The 23,009-nt window shown below is 32.9% G+C and overlaps 1 protein-coding gene across 2 annotated transcripts; it reads right to left on the bottom strand.

Annotated features, from left to right (window-relative positions):
• Positions 1–5,869: 5,869 nt before the first annotated feature.
• On the bottom strand, positions 5,870–15,485 carry LOC109009324 (potassium transporter 6-like). 2 transcript variants are annotated; one of them, XM_018989771.2, is made up of 9 exons: positions 15,256–15,485; positions 14,860–15,151; positions 14,259–14,748; positions 14,107–14,160; positions 12,132–12,392; positions 11,990–12,042; positions 7,835–7,949; positions 7,497–7,751; positions 5,870–7,225 (listed from the first exon to the last, which is right to left on the bottom strand). In XM_018989771.2, the coding sequence occupies exons 2-9, from the start codon at positions 14,896–14,898 to the stop codon at positions 6,165–6,167; spliced, it is 2,328 nt and encodes a 775-aa protein (XP_018845316.1). In that variant the 5' UTR covers positions 14,899–15,151; positions 15,256–15,485; the 3' UTR covers positions 5,870–6,164. The 2 variants fall into 2 exon arrangements, with proteins under 2 accessions (XP_018845316.1, XP_018845314.1); XM_018989769.2 differs by having other exon boundaries at positions 14,860–15,485.
• Between the last annotated feature and the right edge of the window lie 7,524 nt (positions 15,486–23,009).

Here is a 23,009-nt window from a genome sequence, read left to right as displayed (position 1 = left end):
GGTGCCAATGAATGTATCTTTTATCCGAATCGAAGGAAGAGAAAAGCATCCGTGTATCTTATTATTATATTAATTTTATAAGCATACCATAAGATACAAAAATTCTAGCTAGATTATGCGCACGCCATTAGGGGCCCTTTGAAATAATATTATATTCTTTCAGTAAATATAAAATAATTAAAAAAAACACCCAATTGTTCAAATAATATATTTATATTTAAGTAATTCTATTCATCTTTTTAATTCATATTATTTTTTTATTATTTTATGATATAATATTAAATGATTGAAGATTATTTATTATATTTTATTTATAAATTTATTTTTTAATATTATATTATAAGATGATGAGAATTAAAATGATGAATAAATTTTTTTTTTATATTTAATATTATAAATGACAGATGGGTAAAGATAGATGGATAGAAGAGAAAGAGAGTATTTATATTTAATATTATAATAAATATAATAGAAAAAAGGTAAGTGTGTGAGTGGGGAAGCGGGGGGGGGGGGAAGGAAGCAAACAGCACGCCGCAGGGACTGGCCGACCGCGCACCACGCCCTTCCTTCCTTCCTACCTGTCTGTCTTCTCTCTCTCAATTTTGGATATGGATAAGCATTAAAAGCATTCACTCTCTCTCTCTCCCTCAATTTATTAGTCCCGTCTTTTCCACTATTTACGAGATAACCGTTTGTCCAACTGCACCGTTTCCCACGAATAAACATCCCACCATTTTTTTTTTCTTTTTAAATTTTTTATTTAAAAAATCTGACTATATGTCATTAGGTCACCAAACCTACCATTTTAGTTTTGAGAAATGATAAGAGTATTAAAAAATAGAAAATTCTATGCATCAGCTTACACACTTCACATGTCATATATTTAAATTATTTTTTTTTAAATCTCAATATACTAAGTGTGTTGAGTGTGTGATGAATAGTAAGCTGATGTAAATATTTTTCTTTAAAAAATTGTACACCAAATTTATTTTTATTTTTATTTAATGATTAAAAATTTATTTTTAATGATTATTTTTATTTTTTTAAATATTTATAGGAGTTAAAAAAATGGTTAAAGAAAGAAAAAATCTATTCGACACCAAATTTCAGGTGGGAGTAGGAACACTCTTTAATTTTTTGTTTTAATTATGAGTAATACTAGATATTACAATTTTATTTATAATTTTATATATAAAATTTATTTTGTTAATTTTTTTAAAATTTAAAATTTCATAATTAACATATCAAGTAGTTGACATTTGAAAAAGTAAATTAATATAATTAATATTTTCCTTTAATTCTATTTGCATACCGTACAACTGTATTTAAATTTACAAAAAGAAAGTTAAATCATATTATTTTACTAAGCAAGCATTGAGATATTTATTAAGTATTTAAATTATCTAAAAAATTTATTCCCACAATCATAAATGCTGTGGATCCCATTGTATGTATCCATCCATCTCTCTTAACTTTAAAATTTTGACAAAACTCTAGAAGATATAAACTCCTAACCTAAATTAGGAGTGATAATTCGTGTTTATGAGTTGGTGTCGTGTTAAGTCACATGTATTCATTCGATTATATAAATTAATTCAAACGTAATCCATTAAGTTAAATGTATTAAATTTTTAAATCTTAACCAATCTCATTTAAATAATAGATTATGTTACCCATTTTGATTTGTTTAATAATTAATTAGAAATAAGTCAATATGACACAACTCATTTCAATCCGTTTCTTATAAATGAGTTAAACTAACAAGCATAATTAATTTGATTTGATTAATATAATTTTATATAAAAATTAAAATTCATATTTATTAATAATCATAATATTTTAAGAAAATAATAAGAATATCTATTACAAAAAAAAATATTAATATATTTTAAATTTTAACCATAACAAAACTAAACTAATAATATTTTCTTAAAAAATATTATAAATTAATTGTATCTAGATTATTTTCATGAATCATTCTCCATCTGTAATAAAAAGTTATCGTTACAATTCTGTCGGAAAAAAAAAAAAAAAAAAATGAAGTTGTCGTTAGAACGATACAATCGATGATGGCACTGGGAGTGATTCCGTGCAACAACCCTGTTTTTTAAATTTTTATTCATCCCCTCTCTCCAGCGGATAAAATGGTCAAATCACAACTTCCTCCCATTTTCCTCGTCCCAACGACACCCCCAGGTAGCGACAATCTTTAACACGTGTAACACTCTGGAGTCCCCCCAACCCCCCCCCAAAACACGACGTACCAATTACAGTGGACCCACCAACCCAAGCCTAACCACGTCAGAGAACCTCAAGGCTACGATAAACGATGCGGATGATGACGATGATGGGCACCACGACGTCCCCGACATGGCACGTGGTGATCACGTAAGAGGCGATAAAAAATTAAAAAAAAAAAAATAGTAATAGTAGATAGATCGGTAGAATGCGTAAATGTGGTATAATTATTATTTTTTTAAAAAATTATATTATTAAAAAATTATTATTTTATATAAATTCTGCATTTATTATTATTTTTGTTTTTTTTAAATATGGCGCGACGCTTACGACGTGTGGGCCTCCAGTTTATCCGGTCGCCGCGTTAGACGGAGCTTTGAGGAGGTTGGGGGTGGGGGTGCTCGTCCTTATCCAGAAGCCATGGCTGGGACCCACCTCCCTATTGCAATGTTCCAAACGAATCTTTCACTCTATTCGTTCAGATTTTTTTTTTTTTTTTAATAAAAAGTCGACAGCGCACGCAACTCTACCAATCACAACCAAGGTTTTGAATACCGTATCGGATGGCGTACCGGTCAAGACACTGAAATGAAATATTTCGGTACCGGTACCGTTTCGAGATAGTCGATATATGAATAAATTATATATATAAATATATATAACAATTATATTCTAAAATAATAGTTTATATATGAATAAATTATATATAAATACATACATACATATAAATTATAAATAGTCTAATCCAAAATTAGGGGTCAAAAAATAAACTTGTAGTTTGAAAAAACGAAAAAAAAAAAAAAACACACAGGCCGAAATATCGGCCGGTACCGGCCGAAATATAGGCTGGTACAGGCCGAAATTTAGGCCGAAACGGCCGGTATTTTGGCCGGTACGGTATATATCTAGTACCTGTACCGGCCGGACGGCCGAAACGAAAAATTTCGGCCGTACCGGCCGGTACGGTACGAAATTAAAAACAATGATCACAACCCCTCCACCTAAACAATTAAGAAAAAATATATTTATAATTATAAATTATATAATCACTATATAATCGTTTTTAAAAAAATAAATAAAATATAAAATTAATATAAAAAAATTAATTTTTTAATAATAAATTTTTATTTTTTTAAAATAATTACGTAATATTTACATACTTTACAATTATATATAAAATTTAATTATGTGACGTTTAAATATTTTATAGTTATATATAGAATTATTCAATAATTAAATACAAAACATGCTTCCAACTCATATTTTTTTTTATAAAAAAAAAAAAAGGGGTGGGAGGGGGGAGGTTTGAATTTAATAAAATACTCAAAAGAAAACTGTGTTAATGTTTGGAGAAAATAATGAAATTGTGATGACTATATTCATGGTATAGTAGTAGAGAAGATGACACTTAGCACATTACCTCGATTGATATCTAATTTTAGCCATTTTCAACTCAAGTGGATGAAATGGAAATCAACCTAAAAAAGTAACTCAAATTGTAACGCCAACCAACCACCAATAAGAAAAAGGCTCTAATAACTATATCACATACATTTCCAATAATAATTCAAAGGATATGACCCATTTAAATTTTTTTTAGTCTACATTATTTTGAATGAATTATTTCTTATTTTTTGTGAAGATCTATGAAACCACATCGTTCAAAATGTATATGGTAAACCAGATTATAATTTGCTCTTAAAAAAAAAAAGAAAAGTTGCTCATTAAAAATTTAAGAGTAATTTTACATAAAGTGTGGAAACGACACGTAATAGTTTTGGAACAGAGTGGAGTGTACTATTAAAAAATTAATTTTTTTATATAGATCTTATATTTTATTCATTTTTTTTAAAACGACTACGCGGCAGTTGCATAATTTTTAATTACAAATATATTTTCTCAAAATTTAAATATATGGACAAATTAGTTCAATACAACAATATATATAATAATAATAATAATATTGCCATTGCTTGCTTTACTAAACAACTGTTGCTTTCCTCCATGGAAATGGAACAATTACGGTCATTTTCCCCTCCAAATTCAAATGAAAATCAAACATTTGAGACACGAAATTCTCAAAAAATTTCTTAATTTTGTTTTTAAACATCACTCAAACACAAAATATTTTTCAATTTTAAATCTTCAAATTTTTTTTTTATATATTACTTAATTATTATCCAAACATAAAAATTGATACAACTTTTTCAACCTTCAAAATAAAAATAAAATTAAAACAATTCTTTAATTTAAGAATATTTTTATTAAATGTTTTCTCTCTATTTTCTCAAAATCTAATAAAATTTCTTAACTCAAACTATTTCACTGTTATTAACAGAATTATGAGATACTTTCAAGTATACAAATGAACTTTGACTCTATTTTTTTAAGCATAATCCCACATGGAATACGACTAAAATGATAAGAACTTTGGCCCCTTATTGCGAGTCCTATATCTTTGTTCCATTGACTTAATTATATACATATATGCAAATGTATATATACATATATAGATATATATGTAGGACATTGTGAGTGTGAAGTGGCTGGCCTGGTCGGCAATATGGGGTGGGGGCGATTGATTGCTCTATCTCTTCGTCCACTTGTGTAGGAAAATTAGTATAATAATTATTGGTTTGAGAAGTGGAGAAAGGAAAAGGAAATGGAGACTTGAGCTTCTGATTCATGTAGATGAAATGAAAGGATGGATAGGACGAGAGCAATACAAATATATATATATATATATATATATAAATAATTCTTTTTATCAGTTATTATTCATTACTCCACATCTCATATCTTATAAAAAAAAAAACTACTAGGTGTGAAGTGTGGAAGTAAATAGTTACTGATGTATAGTAAAATTCTTATAAATATATATATATATATATATATATTTCCCCTTTTTTCGGTGATCTACTGTGGAATATGCGGCACAAAGCATGAACCAATAGATGAACAACAACTCATCAAGACTTTTTGTGCCATTGAAATTACACATCACTCACTGTATTCTTCCACCAGACTACAATGCAAGAAGAACAGTGCACTTTATTAATTTTAGGAGATCCACGGATCATTTCATAAAGTTTTGAGATGAGATCATATATATATATATATATATATATGTATATAACACGAACAAAGTTGAGAATGTTTTGTTGATTATGATTATTATTAGTATTACTTGAGGAGAAAGCAAAGAAAAGAAAAGGAAAATACTTGAGATATACGTTGCAATACTACAAGTACTCCACCCAGCGTTTTATAATCAAGAGGCCCCATTTTCATGACTGCCTTGGAGATTTGCGGGACCCTTATCATATATCATGCAGCAACCGACATATTTGGGGATAAACATTTAATATATTTGCTATTTGTGGGGGTTGGAATTAAGGTCCCTTCATAAGAGTTGATGAGCTAAAGAAGGTAAATTAAGGATTCATGATTACGTGCTTGATGGGAAAATAACTCTTCGGCGTTGGAAGATGCTGACAGAAAAGAATCAAACCTGTTGTTGAAGAGAAAGCAACGAACAAGACCACCTTAGACTTTCATATGACTTGCAAGGAGTGCCATTTTCAGTGCCATGCATGCATGCCCTCTAGGCTTTGTGCTATAAATATGATGAAAGGTTCTGCAAAGAGTAATTTATCATTCGACAAGCCTCCAGGATCATAAATCCCCAGGGGAGGAAGTTTAGTATAAGAATCTATGGTTTGGGGGCATTACTCTTTCAAATGTCTTCAAGGCGAATCCACCTTTTCTATAACCCAAAAGGAAAAAGTTGGGGTACTGTATAGTGAAAAAAAGACTCGGAACTGTGTAAAGCTCTCTTTCATCCACCAACCAACAGTGGTGGTCTTCACTATTGCATGATGCTACAAAATGTACACTATACGTTACAATATTTTTTGTAAGCAAAATCAAACACGGTAGACCATCCCTACCTCCAAAGTAGATGCATGTGGATGACTGAATGCATAGGTCTCTGCACGGCTGTTCCTCCGCAGGAATTCATACCCATAGTTGATTACAAGTTTCTTCAGCATGCTCGATCCTTGTTTTGCTTTCATGTATGTGTGCCCCAGTATGTATGCTATCCCAGCTTCTCTAGCTTCCATCAGCTCCTGCAATTCTTCCCTTGCAGTTGTGTCTATCTTTGGGCTCTCCGGCACGACAAACCTTACCCTTTTTCTTGGTTGTATCGCCGGTGGTGACTTTATCTCCCTAAGTTCTGATGTACCAGCTGACTCTATATTGCTCACATCATCCTTGCTTATTCGGATTCCATCTGCATGAGTAGAACACATCCCAACGACTGTCATTTTGTCTTCATCCTTCCCCAAGTCTTCAACTGTTTCCTTAGATCCAGTGCTCCCGGAGCGTATGAACTCTGCTATACTGCATACAAGATCGTTCTCAAACTCAGTGTCATCCTTGTGAATATCACGATATCCATATCTTACAATGCACCTGTAGAGCCTGAACTCTTTGGGGCCAATGTGCCCAACTAGAAACCGTTCCTCAGGCTTCACATGTGGGACAGGGACATATTTGATGCATAGAAAAACTAAGACCTGGTGGAAGGCAGGAAGGTTGGTGACAAAGTGGGAAAAGATTGCTGGGATTCCAGAGACCAGATCAGTATGTATGAGGCCAATGCCACGGACTCGTACAATGCCTAGGCTGGGACCCAGGCTAAGTAGCCAGTTGATGGAGACCTTATTTTGCACATCAAACTCATACTTCTTCACAGTGCCATAGTACCAAACGTGCATGCTGGCCATGAAGATGAACGAAAGGGCAATAGCGACCCAGGCTCCTTCATGGAACTTGATAATAGAAGCTGAGAAATAGAGAGCCTCAATTGTTCCAAAAAAGAATACGAAGCAAATTGCAAGGAGCACATTCAGATGCCAACATAGGACGATAATTAGAGACATTAAGCAGGTGGTGACCAACATGACGGTGATGACTGCTAAACCTGTTTCACACAAAGCATCTGGTTAATGACTTGAGCAGAAAGAAGCAAAAAGACAAGGCATAATCCCAAAATTTACTCCGATGCACTGGAATAACTCTTGACCAACAGATAACTGCTAGAATTGGACTATAATTGTTGAGAGGTATCAATGAGAAATCAACGCTGGCAGTTAAATCATTTTGATACAGGCAAATCCTTGTGACAAGCTTTTACTGGAAAAGGATCTGTGTAGGGTCCAACAAATTATGATTATTGTCATTGATCGCCATACCTGATGCATTACCCAAGCGCTTTGTGTCTCTGAAACCAACAGTAACAGCCAAGCATAACAGCATCAAGACCCAGTTGATCTCAGGGATGTAAATCCTTCCGTGAACTTTGGATGATGTGTGGACAATTTTCACTTTTGGGAAGCAACCCAGTGCGGAACATTGTTTAATGATTGAGAAAGTTCCAGTGATGATGGCTTGGCTTCCTACCACTGCAGCAAGTACTGCTATTACCAGAACGGGCCATCTTAAGTTCTCTGTAAGAATATGCATGGGTATTTCAGATTCTGCGTGTAATCCAAACCACATAATTTTTATGGATAACTCAAAAAGTACCTACCAGGTACAGACACATAAAATCCAACATTCTCAATTAAATGATTCTTAGATAGATATGCAGCCTGCCCCATGTATGCAAGAATCAAAGCTGGATAAACCACAGACGTGAAAGCAATCTGCAGAAATGTGAAAATCTATTATTAGCTCAAATACGAAAGACAGACCTTATTAATCTGTCACAATTGGAGCTCACACTCTTTATCTTTTCTCAAAAGCCCCAAATTTTGCCGCTAATGACAGCCAAACCACAAGGGCAATCCATTCAACCATAAACATCGACTTTATTTTTCCCAGGGAAGCTATAAATATTAATTAGAATACAACATTTGAGAAACATTAGGTTTATCCTAAAACATTGTTATAATCTTAGCATATTGCGAAATGCCTAAATATACTTTTTTTCTATGCAATGGGTGAAAATTTCATTAACCAAAGGAACTTGAGGGGTGCCAAAGGCCACATCCCATTTTACATCGTTCTTAGGGATCAGATTCCACCATAGATAGATGTTGTTGCTGCCCAATTAGCCACCATATGGGCCTGTTGATTGGCCTTTCGTGGGAATCCATTGTACAGATCAGCCAGGATAGTTCTTCAAATAAGCCCTTGTTTCCTCCATGGTATTCGTAATCCTCCAGTCAGAGGCCCCTGTTGATTGCAGACCACTTGTGCATCCCCTTCAAAAACTGCATCGGTCAATCGCAACTCAGAGGCCATATGTACAGCAAGGAGTGCAGCTTTGAATTCTCCCAACAGTGAGTTTCTACAATCACCAATTTAAGCCAAGCCCATTCTATAACAACCGTCATTCCGGCTCACAACCAACCACCAAGATATTATCGGTAGGTACCATCAAAATTAAACTTCCATGTGGCAATTGGAGGATGAATCCATTTCACCTCACAATTAACATAATTTTCCACCCAAAACATTCTGTCTTCTCAAAGATTTTCTTTGCCAAAGCAGCCATATTTAGCCCCATTTGGATATTGAGATGGTCCCATCTCATCATTCAAATACCACTCAAGCACACACTTTTTAATTTCAAATCTTCAACTTTTTCATCTAATCATAACCTAATCATTACAACTTTCCCAAACTTCCAAACAAAACACAAAAAACAATTCAACTTTTTCAAATCTCCAAAAAAATAATATTAAGAAATTATATTCTAACAATATTAACTTTCTAATATTTTTATTCAACTTTTTCTCTCTCATTTCCCAAAATCACATAAAACATTTTAACTCAAACTATTTCACTATTATTCCCAAACCATTCATTTCTATTCACAGATTTCTCATCTCATCTCAACATCCAAACGAGGCCTTAAATCGTTTGGAATCTTATCCCAGTGTACAGCTTCATTTCTATTGAGCCAAAATATATCCATATTAATGGCAGCACAAAGGATAAAGTCACTACTCATTCCTCCTCCAGTCCGAGCTCCTCCAATGGGACCTATATGCACTTGAAAACTTTAACATGAACTCTTTCTTGAACCATCAAATTGCATTTTCTTTGTATGATTGAAACCACCAAAGAAAAAGAAACTTGTTAAGGGGGAAATTCAGATACAACCGACTTCTGCTTTTCCGCACTTTGATATTGAGACCCTAATTTCAATTTGATAATTTTGAGAGCCAAGTATACACTAAACAAACTTCCAAGAACCATATCACGTTTTTCGCCAATTTATTGACAGAAAGTTGCTCACATGGACCTCATTGTCTGATGTTCAATATGTAAGTCATAATGAGGCCCTAGGTGTAAAACAAAAACCAAAAAAATAAAAAAGAAGATGAAGGATCCATCACCTTTGCCGGTGCACAAGGGGCCCACCTCTAGGTTTGTTTACTGTGCTGACCTGACTCATACTTCTGACCCAAATTGTTGTGTTGGATCAAACACATGTTGACTCAGGTGATAGCAGGATTCTTCATAGAAAACCAATAAAACCTTGTGCAGCTGACACCTATTTTCCAATGCAGTTTCCCCCCTTGGTACTCACTAATTCACATGTAATCAGACTTGAGCTAGTGGTTGACCACTTCAATCCAGGGCAATGCGTTCTGTCAAGCCACATGTATGAGGGCATCTATTTATGTGTCTACTCTCAACCACTTCTGTAAGTTTAGAGTTCTGGATAATAGTTCAATAAATGCACCTATCCAAAAACTCTGTCAACTCACAGCACTTGCTGTGGCACTGAGTGACTGTAGCTCTCATGTGATGGTATACTATTTTTTTATAGGTAACTGTAGATTTCCTGCAACATGTAGAGCACCAGTGGGTCGGCACCATCCCTCAGTGGACACAATTCTAGCTCGTGAGAGTGACAAGCTCTTTGAGGGGTGCTAAACCTCAATGGCGAATGAGAAACCATAATTTAGAAAATCAGCACAACACTGTGAGCAACTTTCTGTCAATAGCTGGAAAAGGCCTTGCTAAGACTTTGGAAAACTCAAGTCTTGAAACTATCAAATTGAAAATCGGGACTCTCAATGTCAAAATGGGAGAAGCATGTGTGTGTTGGGTTCTGTCTTACTCATAGTTTTAAATTCCATTCCGGTATACCTCCACGTTCTGTTTCACTCAAAATTCAGGCCCGTTTTGGCCATTCTGGTGAAATTCCTGCCATTCTGGGTCCTATTCCGTTTTCAGACTGTTTTTGTAATTTTTTTTGTGCTTGGATGACATTTTTGTAAATTTTAAATCTAGATTGTCTTTAATTAATTCTAAAATATATTATATAATTTTAATTTTTTGTAACTTTAAATATGTCCCCTCATTCTCCTTTTTTTTTTAAATATCATTATTTTTAATAATTTCTCTAATTTTTTTATTTCTTTTCTTTGTTTTTGTGTCTCAACTCAAGTTTGTGATTTTCTCAGCGTATATTCATTTTATAAATCTTCAATTCTTTCATATATATGCACACATATACATGATACAAACTTACATATATATATATATGTATGTATTTATTCTATTAGTTGTTAGTTTGTATATACATATAAATATTTATACGTAATATATAGTTAATCCCGAGACGGTGCACCAGAATGCACTGGTACCGAAATATTCCGTTTCAATACTTAAACCGGAATGATCACTGGACTGGAATTTAAAACATCGGTCTGAATTTCCCCTAAGAAAAAGGTAGGCCAAGGTTGTTCTGGTTAATTTGAACAACATTAGAGTAACAAAGAAACAATTCATAAACATGCATGCCTATGCAAAAAAGCTAAGAAAAAAATCTGATTCTTTTTTCCTTAATTTTGAGAATTATTGTGAGAAAACCATCATCAATCAGATTTCCATCAAACCAGTAGCTCATGTTTGACAAAAAAATTACATAGAACCATTTAACCAGAATTTTGACATATTGCTGCTCCCAGCAGGGAATTTAAATTCATGAAACAGCTCTAGCTTTTTATGTATATTCTTGAGTCGATGGATACTTCAGGGTGCCAGATTTTAGCTACTACTAATAAAGATTGGTCAATTTAAATTCTCGGTTGGAGAAGGTCCACATTGGCATCAAAGTACACATATATTCCAAGAAATAACACGGTGCAAGATACAAGATACAAGACACAACAAGAGTGAATCAAGATCCGCTTCATCAAAGGTATTGAGTGGTTGAAATACATTGTATCAAGGATTTTAGTATAGAAATTGGTTCCATATGCTGAATGGGATACTAACATGGCTAACCAATATTCCTTGAATTTAAAAAGCCTCACCACATTTTTTTTGGGGGGGGGAGGGCAGTAGAAAATTACACTTTTGAAAGGATACAACCATATATGCAAGGGTTTGGTTTCAACCCTATATTTCTAAGAAAATGGGCCAACGGAGAGGAGATGAGTTACTAAAGTTGAACTGTCACAATGAGATAATGAGCATAGGCCGAAAAAAGGCTTGATAATATTGTACAAGGTCCACCCTCAACAACACTGCAAAGATCATAATTTTTTATTTTTTTTATTATTATTATTATTTATTTTTATAAGTAAGAAGGCAAAGATCATAAAATTGACATTCAGATGCTAATAAACGTGGTCCAGTCATTCAAAGAATAAGCCCCTCCAAGTTAATTTGGTCAAGAACCCTCAGTGTAATTTATAAAGCAAGTTATTAAATGATTTACCTTGATTGATAACTGTGAAAAGTGTCCAAGATCAGCAAACATGGCTTCCGAACCTGGAAAAGTGAAGATGCTGTAAGGGAAACAAACAAAATACTCTCTTGTAGTGGCACTAGGAAAAAAGTTAACTGTCAGAAGTCCATACCTGTTATACACAAAAGAATTCCACCCAGGGACATCCAACCTTTGCTTTGAGTTTTCCTTAAAAATCGATACACGTAACATGGAGAAAATGCCCGATAGACATGCGGGTTCCAATGAAATATGTTATATATCCCAATGGCACTAATGCACAAAAGCCATGTCAAAACTATAGGAGCAAACAAGAACCCAATCCTGTGGGTGCCATAATGTTGAAGGGCAAACAAGCCTATCAGAATGACGCATGCAACTGGAACTTCTACATCTGCAAAAAGCTTCAAACTTTCAGGAGGGAAGGTGAAGGCAGTTGCATGAATCTTAGGGTAAAAGAAACTAAGAGGTGAAAAATTTAACTGCTAATGCTAATGTGAGAAGTTAAATAAAAGATCTGTTAAGTTAAAAACCAAGCAGAATCAAAACTTCTCAACTTATTAATAGACCAAGCTTCTGAATTGACAAAGAAAAAAACGTGATGCATTTACCAATAAAGGAGTACCATATGCTGTTTCAAAAGAAACATTTTAAGGACAATTGCATTAAGATATGAATCACAGAAGCTCTTTTTTTCATTTACTTCTTTGCTTTATTTTCTTTTATTACTTTTCTTTATTTGTATCATGGTTGTGATGGTTAAAAAAGCCAAGAGATTACCAAACTTCAAATAAGTTAGGCATATCAGCACTAACTAGTGTACTGATAAAAAAATTCAAGCATGGGTATATCACCACATATTTCACTTATCTTCTCGTTAATCCTGCTTTGTGTGTTGGGCTGTTACTGGCCCTACTGCTAGATAATGCAGCCGCTAAAACTCTACCTAACACCAAACTGAGCCCACAACAGAGATGATCTACCTGCCATAAGTGCATATCCAGTCAGACGATATATGAAAGGTAAAAGAGGCTGTCAACAAGACAAAATCAAAACCTTCTTTTAACAGGTTTTGGCTTCAAGGGAATAATTTCTGAAGCATGAAAGTCTCTTGGCACTTGGTCTTCCCTACCTTTAACAGTACCTATCTCATAGTAATTTTAGTCAACCAAAGAGCTTTGGATATTCAGGATAGCTTCTCTTATTTTAGGGGTTCAGAGTCATAAATAAGATAAGCATAGGAGTGAGTTGGAACATGGACAATGTTGAGTTTCTTTCTTCTCCTTGAACCCCTTGTAATCACCCTTATTCCACCTCAGGCAGAGACATGAAGCCAACTTCTTTTTTTTGTTAATTCTCACTACCCACTCAAACTTATCCAAAAGAAAAGAAAAGGAAAGAACTGTCCACTCAAACGAGAGTACTTTTGAAATCTGATACACTCCAGACAGTGAAATTAGAGTTTAATTTCTCTACTATCGATAGTTGTCTAGATTTCTTTGATGACCCAATGACCACTGCTTGAGATTTTAGAGGTCTTAAAATGTGCTAAACACCCAAAAAAAAAAAAAGGAACAAAAAAGCAAGAGAAAAGAAAAGGAGAAAACTGGCTGCTCTATCCATGCAGTCAGTTTACAACGTTTGCGGTCATAGTTTGGCTACCTAAATGCAAAAAATAGGCGATGGGTCCCCAACACAGCACTTTGAGAGCAAGGATGGATTGGAAATTAGGAATAAATAAACGCAATTCTCAGGGGATTGAAAAGAGAGGAACAGATAATGATTGTTGGGCAAATAAAAGCGCCTATCATAAGACCAGAAACATGTTTACCGAATGGAAACTCAGAAAAATATGCGCAGATGTTCAACCTCAAAAATTGAAAATTTTAGTAGATTTCAGAGAAGTTAGACAAAACAACAGAAACTCAAAATTGACCCTGCCGAAATCCACCAATTCAGAAGAAAAGAGATTCAAGGAAGAACTTATTTTCCCTTAAATCATTAAAGAAAAAAATAATCCAAAGCTACTCAGTCATCAAATATCTACAGAAGGGCTTAACAAAAAACTCATAATCAAACAAAAACAGAGGCAAAGCCGAGAGTCTTACATTTGTGATGCTCTTTTGACATCGAAAGCTCGAGTCCAGAAATCGCAGAGAAAACTACACCAATCAAATGAAATCCAATCCAGTTAGTCACAAACATCCAATATTTCAAGTTTGAATCAAAACCCAGAAGAACAAGGTCTCATATACTTTACCAGAAATAGCTGGTGTGAGCACACCATCTCCAATTACCATGCAAGCACCAATCAAAGCCAGAACAAGAAGAAATCTTTGCAAAACCTTGTGCTTCTCCAATGTAGACTTCAATCTCGAACCAAAACCAGTCTCTGGGGCCAACCCAATGCTTTCCTTCTTGTATTCCGAGAGCTCCTCGTCTGCCACCTGGCAATTGGGCAGTGAGCTGACTCGGGCGTGTCGACACAGCAACGAGTACAGAGCAAATGTTCCTCCCTCGCCATTATCGTCAGCTCTAAGCACAATAAACACGTATTTCAGCAAAGGAACCAAAGTGAGGGTCCAGAACACAAGGGACAGCACGCCATAAATCTCTTCATTGGTTTCCGAGTGTCCGATATCTTCAGCGAATGTGTTTTTATAAACGTATAGAGGTGAAATACTCAAATCTCCATAGACAACGCCAAGACTCTGATAAGCCAGAGTTAGTAATGTCTTCCATGACTCTCTCTGCAACAAAAACAACAACTCGATTACAAACACTGAATTGGGTTTCTTTCAAAAATAAAGAAGGAAAAGAAAAGAGAAATTCATGCATGTTCGTAAATGTTCCCAGCTCACCTTAGCATGGTTTTGATAAACCCCAGGTTCCAGATCCATGCTGAATGAACTTAGAAATTCAAGATAGCCATTTTCAGTATGAATTTAAAGGATTCAATGAATGCCCATTTGCCAAAAATGCAATTATGAGTTATATCTAGAAAAAAAATATGATTCTTTAGCAAAGGAGGGGACTTTCGAGATCAACGATGAGCTGCACAAATTGAAGAAAGCGATGTTTTCACTGCATATAGAATTCAAAGACGACCCAGTCACGAAACCTCCCTGCCCCAGTTTCGTGCTCTGCGAAGTACTGAGATATACACGAGATTAGTTTATTCAATTAAGAAAAAAAGAAAGGAGAAAAATATTCTTGATTTAAATTTAAGAAGTAAACGTGGATAGCAGGTGAACAACCATGAGACGGCGGCATAAAAAGAACAAAACACGAAAAGCCACACGGCTTGGAATCTGGACTGGGAGTCTTGGAATATTTTGCGCAATAGTTCTTCAGAAATTTACAGATAGAAAGTGAAAGACAAATGGAGAGCTTTGCAGTTGGTTGAGGGGTTATTAGCGTTTGGGTACACACACTTGGGTGTTGAGAGTCGGAGAAAGATGGGTGAAGGGGCAAAGTGGTCTGAAATTCGGCCGCAAAAATTGGGAATGCTTTAAGTATCAGTACATACTGATTTTGTTTTTTTTTTTTTACAATGTTGGAGCTTTGAATCCAGATTTTCATTTATACTGCATTTGAACAGGTGAGATAAGAGGAAAGGATTGTAAATAAAAATTAAAAATTAAAAATTAAAATTAAAAAATAAAATAAAATAAATCATTTTTATTAAAAAATTAATTATAACTGATTCTGTATATTAATATGTATATTTATTTAATATGATTGATTAAAAAGTAGATTTTATTAAAAATAATATTAATTTAAATTTAAAATATAAAAATAATTATATTAATACGATACATAAATTTGATTATACGTGATAAGTCACATTAAAAAAAATATATATGAGTGGTTGTGTAACTTGTGTGTGTATATTTGATTTTACACGGCATCTGATGCTACTGATGGTCAAATATTCCAAAATCATGATTTATTTTGAAATAAAAATCAAGACTTTTCGCTTTTGGTTCCTTTCTTTCTCAGTACGCAGTTGACGGCTAGTGTAACTCATTTTCCAAAGTCAAGATAGCCTACGGCCTTCTTGACAAGTCTTCTAACTTGTTTCATTCAATATGGTGTGTGTTAATTAAGGAGGATCATATATCAATTTAACATATTTATTACTATCTCTGTAATCGAGCGAGATAAAATATATTTAGATGAAATGAATTAAAAATTAAATAAAATATTATTTTTATTTTAAAATTTTAAAAAAATTAAATTATTTATTTTATTTTATATAAAAATTTAAAAAATTTATAATAATTAAATAAAATAAAATAAGTTGAAAATTTTATAAAAACAAATCAAACGGTATAATAATTCTACTTGAAAAAGTGTGCAATGCTGCATTGCACGACGGATCTTAGTCCTTTGACTAGTCTCCCCCTGATAAAGACTTTTTTTCCACGTGTGCTATTTTCGTTCAAGGTTGTGGAATAGGATTTTTTGTTGTTCAATTCCTGCAACTCGTTCAGGATCCATGTGATACTATTTATTATACTAATATTATTTGAAATTTTTTATTTCAGATATAATTTCCGTAACATAATTTAATTTATAAAATTTAAAATTTATTTTTTAAATTAATTTATATTATATAAATAGGAATAATATTATATATAGTCTTCATTTGAAGACTGCATTACAAACCTAATTAATTTTATTTACTCCAACTTCCATTGTTTGTACCTGTTAGATCAACTCATTTAGGGTCAGTTTGGATTTTAAATTTATCTCAATTCATCTTATAATAATAATTTAATTTTTTTAAATCTTAAAATAATAATAATATTTTATTTAATTTTTAAATTTTATTTCAACTCAGTTAAATATATAAACATAATTTTTACATAACAATTATACTAAATATTGCATATAAGAAAAAATAAGCATAATCAAGCATAATTTTGACTTAATAAAAAAAAATAAAGAAAAAGAAAAAGGAGAGCAACCTGTTGATAAGAAGATTGTCGGTTCATAAAGTTTCCAACTTTATGATAAAGTGAAAGTTACAGATCAAAGACTAATTAGAAGCTATCATCATCAGGATGATTAATTAATTGTCAAACTATATATATATATATATATGGTTTTGAATATGAAAATCAAGTGGACTTACAACTTTACAATTTATATCTATATATCTGATAGCCTATCACTGCTAATTAATAAGCAAGAGGGAGTAATTGGAATCTCAAATGGCATCCTCTTTCATATTCCATTATCCATTCTTAATGATATAATGTTAACATATGAGTAGCTTTCCAATTAATTGATAGGAACCCAACACAAGATGGCTAAGTACCATTCCTAGCTAGCCTTTTTTATGTGCTTGACAACTGTTACGCTAGATGTTGAGATAATCTAAGATGATCTGTGAATAGTAGTAAAAAAATAATAAATAATTTTTAAATAGTAGTAAGGCTGTAGTCTGAAGTAAGCGAATAATAGTAGTAAAAAAATAATGAATAATCTCATATTACCTCACTAACCAAACACACCCTGTTCATAAAAAAGAAGAAAAAGTAAATAAATGAAAATAAGAGTTAAATTAATATTAATTATAAGTACCATCAAAATCATTAATATTGTTATAGAAAAATGTATATATTTCTATAGAAACGGTCCAAAGCTCCTTGTTTTTTTACTACTTAATTCGACTCTCTTATAAAATAAAGGAAACTGCCTCCTGAAAAAGCAAAATGTGCCAAAAAAGAAAGAAAATAGACAATGTCTAGAGACTTCCATATTCTAGTAGCCTCTAAAAATCTTATTCTATTGTGAACAAAATCCTCAGCACTACTCATTTTCGGGTCAGTTTGAATATTATCTCATCTTATTTTATTTAATTTTAATTAATAATTTTATTACTATTTACAAATCATCTCATCTCATTATTTAAATTTAAATTTTTTAACTTAAAACTCTGGCCAGTAGTTACTTGCCACGTGTCTTAGTCAAGATCTATTACTTCATTATTAACGTATTATTGTAATGAGTTTTCTTTTTCCTATTAAAATTGTCTAAGTAAAATCCAAAATAAATTAATGCATTCTTCTACTTTTTTTTTTTTTAAGGAAAAAAAAATCGTATTAGTCCAGAATCATTTTCTAGATAAAGGACAAAGAAAAGTGACTCCAAATTATTTATCTTTGATCTCTTGCCTTTATATATATATAATATAAACTATAAAGTATGAAAGAAATCTCAAAAGGATGATAGGTGGTCGAATATTCCTGAAATACGTATTGATTCTGTATGCAAATGGAAAAAGGGCAGCATTCGCAGTGGACTACGAGACTTTTTGTTTTGAAGTTGATGATGCCATGAAATGCTCAAGAACTTCGCAATTCATTCATTTATATAATGTATTCGAGCCGATCAAATTTTTCTAAAATTTCTTTAATTATATAAGGCCGGGAATGGCCATGTCTTGATAATATATATTTGATCAAAGTTTGTTAAAATCAATAATTAAATCTATTTTTTGTATTATATTAAGTTTTTAGAATAAGTAATGATTTCATATCGTATTAAAGCAGAATTTATGAGTTTGAATCATGACTCTATAATTTACTCAGTTACCTTTTTTTTTTTTTAAACTGGTATGTAGAGCGCATGACCTAGTAAAGTGTTTATATGATATAATTTGATTTTGAAAATAAATTCTAAATTTTGAATCTTACTAATCAAATGTTACCATTTAAGTTATGTGGATGACGTATTCTACACACTAGCCATGGCTAGCCAAAATCAACCAACGGTCACACCTAGCTAACCAAACCAAAATCCATACAAATTAACCAACGAAAATCGAACCACGGCCAAAGAAGAGGAAGAGAAAGAAGAAGAAAAGGAATAAGAAAAATCACGCTTCGTGGTTTTCTGAACAAACCTACGGTCTTGCCATGGCATGTGGCTCGGAGTAGAGAACCACGATTAGTCATGCCTATGGGTCTAAGCAAAGAACCACGACCACGACTGGCCGTGGGTCTGTGCAAAGAACCACGACCATGACTGACTGTGGGTTTACATAGAGACCAGACCCACAACCACGACTAATGTGGGTTTGCGTAGAGACCCATGGCCTGTCTTGACCATATTTATGTAAGCAAATCCACGGCCACGACATGGCCTATGGGGAAAGAAGAGAAGAGAAGAAGAAGATGTGGGTTTTCAATTTTGCGGAAAGACCCATGGCTTGTTGTGGCCATGGTTTTCTGAGAAACCCACGGCTAGTGGGGCAGAACTGTATACAAGTAGCCTCATAAATGTGTTTAAAAAATTAATATAGTATATAAATAATTATAATTTTTCTTTATATAATTGAAATTGCTCACCCCAATACTCAGGCCTCCAAAACTTTTATTGAAATTGTCCCCCTCAATACTCACGTAGCCCCCATTCTAACTTTTCACTTCACCTGACACCTTTAGTCTAGACTCGAACATCTAACTTTTCACTTCACCTGACACTCTTGAGTCTACAATACTCAAAGAAAGAAAAACCTTCACTTTAACTCTAGACTTTAGTGATCTAACATGCTACTAAGTACTAACTAAACACAATTTTAATTTGAATAATTCTGACAATTACAATTTACATGGTTACTCAATCCATCACCGATACCTCTCTTTTTCTCTACTACACAATGTTTTTTTAATTTTTTTTTTCATTCTCTACAATACTAACGCTAGAGCCAAATCACAGCTACAAAGACTATAGTTTTCGATTGATTTTCTCTTGAAGCAGTCTCCACCAGTAACACTAGATTTATAGTTTCGGGTATGTTAATCTAAACATATATAGTGTACTGATGTACATTATTATTATTTACTTACAAGGAAAACTCTATTTTATTTCCTTTCATTTTAGTTAGTTAATGTTCTAAATCCATGGATCTATGTGTTTATGAATCATGATTATTATAATTTATCTTGAGCCATTGATGAGCCACAATTTTTTCTTTTTGTAAGGACTCATTGATTATAATTTATTTGTAAGAGACTTACATAGTCATATTTTATTTATGAAAAATGTCAGTTTTTTTTTTCAATTCTATTGATTTTATTTTATTTCTATATTATTTTCTTGGACTTGAAGAAATGAGAAAATTTAGTATAACATGAGAGCATTTTGGTACAAAAGAAGAGATTATGAATCCAGACCGACGAAAGACGACGAGATCTAAAGAGAGCCGAGGAGATTTAGGCGAGAGACCCAGTGGCAACCAGAATTGGCGACAAGAGTTTGGCGATAAGCGAGATGTTTTACCTCTTAGGTGAGAAGACTTGGCGACAAGGTTTCGGGCGGTTAGATTGGGCGACTAGTCTAAATGACCAACTTAAAAGACCAACTTAAACGACATCTTGTGCAACAACTAGTAAATGTGAGCAGATTTACCGCTCAGTAGGTTGGCGAGAGAAGTCGTTCATCTCGGTCAGGAACCTTACATTTTGGCCATTGGGCAAGGAGACCAGTTATATTCAACGCACATGGCATCTACCACCCGGTGGGACCTTTCCGAGTTCCGAAATCAATTTGGTGACCACTAAATCCTCCCAAACTCTGTAAATCAAGCCGCTTATTATTTAATATTCCATTTTAGATAATTCTGTTATTCTTGAGATAATTTCTTTTATGTTAACATCTATCTTTAGAAACTATTTTCTAGATTTTTAGGTTAGATTGTAACCGCATTTATCATGTTTTCGAATTTGGAATTTTGACATCTATTTAATCCCAGCTTGTGGGGTGAAGGGGAGAGTATGAGTTTTAGAGTAAAAATATTTCAGAGTTTATTCTTGAGTTTCTTTGAAAGAGGCGGATCTGGAAGGCAGAGACAAGAGCCGCATGCTTCATCAACCAACTCCAACGAGGAAAACTAGTTTGATTGTTTTTCTTTTCAATTTCATTATGAACTAATTTTATTTTCTAAAATTTTGATGTAGTCTAGCATTGTACACACAATTTATATTCTAATTTATCGTATTTTCAATATTTTCATGATTGAGTGATATTCTTTGTCCTTAATGTTTGCAATTTTCTAGCTAATTATTATTCGATATATCGAATCGCAATGAGATTGAGAGGTGATTTGTGATTAGAACTCTAGGATTAAGTACCATTAGTTGAGCGAAAGTAGCTATACTCTACTGCGATTAGTGTGATTTTCAAGAAAAATTCAAAGAACTTAATGAGTCTTCAATTAGTTAAATTTACATAGAGGTGAAGTTATTAAGTGGAGATATTTTTCATATTGTTCGAGATAAAATATTAAATAGTTAATGAATTTTTATCATCAATTTGGGATAATTGAAATTCTATAATAAGGAACAATAAATTGTGTGGAATTTGCTAGGTGAAATCAAACGCTCTAGATCTATTCTTGTTATCTTTAAAATCTTAATTTTAATGTTATTTTCTTCAGTTTAATTTAGACACTTTATTCTTCAAATTTCGATTTTCCAAATAGTAATTAATTTAGTAAATTTCAATACTCAACAGCATAATTATTTCATGTGGGTTCAACATCCGTTTTCTTTAAAAACATTTTACTACTTGTTAGGATTTTGTGCACTTGCAGATATTTTCAGTACAACAGCTGTATTTTGTCCTCTATGCTACTTTTTTATTAAGAAATCAATGGGTCATCTAGGATCATATGCACTTATCAATAAAGGTTTTGACAATTAAAAAAAATTGGATGATAGAATGAATTGTCCTTTAATAGGACAGGCGGGGAGAGATCCAAATTCACCATATAACAATGTTGTGAAATGTTGTGAGGATCTAATGAACTAGTCAAGACATATTGACAAGTTAGTTGAAAAACAAGTATCACAAGAGATGGAAAATAATCAGTTGCGGCTCAAAATTTCGATAGATAGTGTTTAATGGCTTACATTCCAAGCTTGTGCCTTTAGAGGTCATGATGAAATCTCTAATTCAAAATATCAAGGTAACTTTATTGAACTGATAAAAATTCTGACAAGTTATAATGATCAAGTTGATGAAGTTGTCATGGAAAATGCTTCATAGAATACCAAATATACATCACCTAAAACTCAAAAAGAAATTTTGCATATATTTGCAATGAAATGTGATTCGCGAAAAAATCGGGGATGCCAAATTTTATGTTCTTGTTGACGAAGCTTGGGATGATTCTAAAAGAGAACAAATGGCTATTATTTTGAGATTTGTTGTTAAATATGGTTTTATTAGAGAACGATTTTTTTATATTATGCACGTCAAAGATATTATGACACCAACTCTAAAAAATGAGATATGTGTTCTTCTTTCTCGTTATGACCTTTAAATTAAGAATATTCAACATTAGGGATATGATGGAGGAAGTGATATATATGGTGAATGTAATTGATTACAAGTTTTATTTTTTAAAGATTGTCCCCATGCATGTTATGTGCATTGTTAGGCTCATAAACTACAATTAGCTTTAGTAGCAACCCCTAGAGAAGCTAAACATGTTCATCAATTCTTTGTCTATTTCACATCCATTATCAATATAGTTGTTGTTTCTTCTAAACGTAATGATGAATTACAATCTGCTCAAGCTACTAAAATTGAAAGTTTGATCACTTCCAATGAGATTGAGACTGGAAAAATGGACAAATCAAATTGTTACGCTACAACGAGCTGGAGATACTAGATGGGGATCTCATTTTCAATTTGTTTGTAACTTGATGAGAATGTTCGGTGCTACTTGCTTAGTTATTAATACTATCTCAAATGATGGATCAAATTATTCTCAACGTGGTGATGCTAAAGCGGCTTACATGGTATTAACGTTTTATGAATTTATTCTGATATTACATATGATGAAAAAAATCATGGGAATCACTAATGCACTTTGTCAATCTTTGTAACAAAATTTTCAACATATTGTGAATGTCATGAGCCTAGTTTCAACTACAAACGTACTCATTCAAAAGCTAAGAGATGATGGGTGAGAGTCTTTGCTTACTAATGT

The sequence above is a fragment of the Juglans regia genome, chromosome 13 (genome assembly GCF_001411555.2).
Source record: "Juglans regia cultivar Chandler chromosome 13, Walnut 2.0, whole genome shotgun sequence".
In the NCBI taxonomy this organism is placed as follows: domain Eukaryota; kingdom Viridiplantae; phylum Streptophyta; class Magnoliopsida; order Fagales; family Juglandaceae; genus Juglans; species Juglans regia.
Note: the sequence above shows the minus strand (reverse complement) of the source record. Positions and strands in the feature narration are given on the sequence as shown.

Excerpts from the sequence above, each read along its gene's own strand:
- LOC109009324 (XM_018989769.2), bottom strand. The coding sequence starts at position 14,898 with ATGGATCTGGAACCTGGGGTTTATCAAAACCATGCTAAG. Across the intron at positions 12,043-12,131 it reads AATTCTTTTGTGTATAACAG|GTTCGGAAGCCATGTTTGCT; the intron begins GTATGGACTTCT and ends TCACTTTTCCAG. Across the intron at positions 7,950-11,989 it reads TTTCACAGTTATCAATCAAG|ATTGCTTTCACGTCTGTGGT; the intron begins GTAAATCATTTA and ends ACATTTCTGCAG.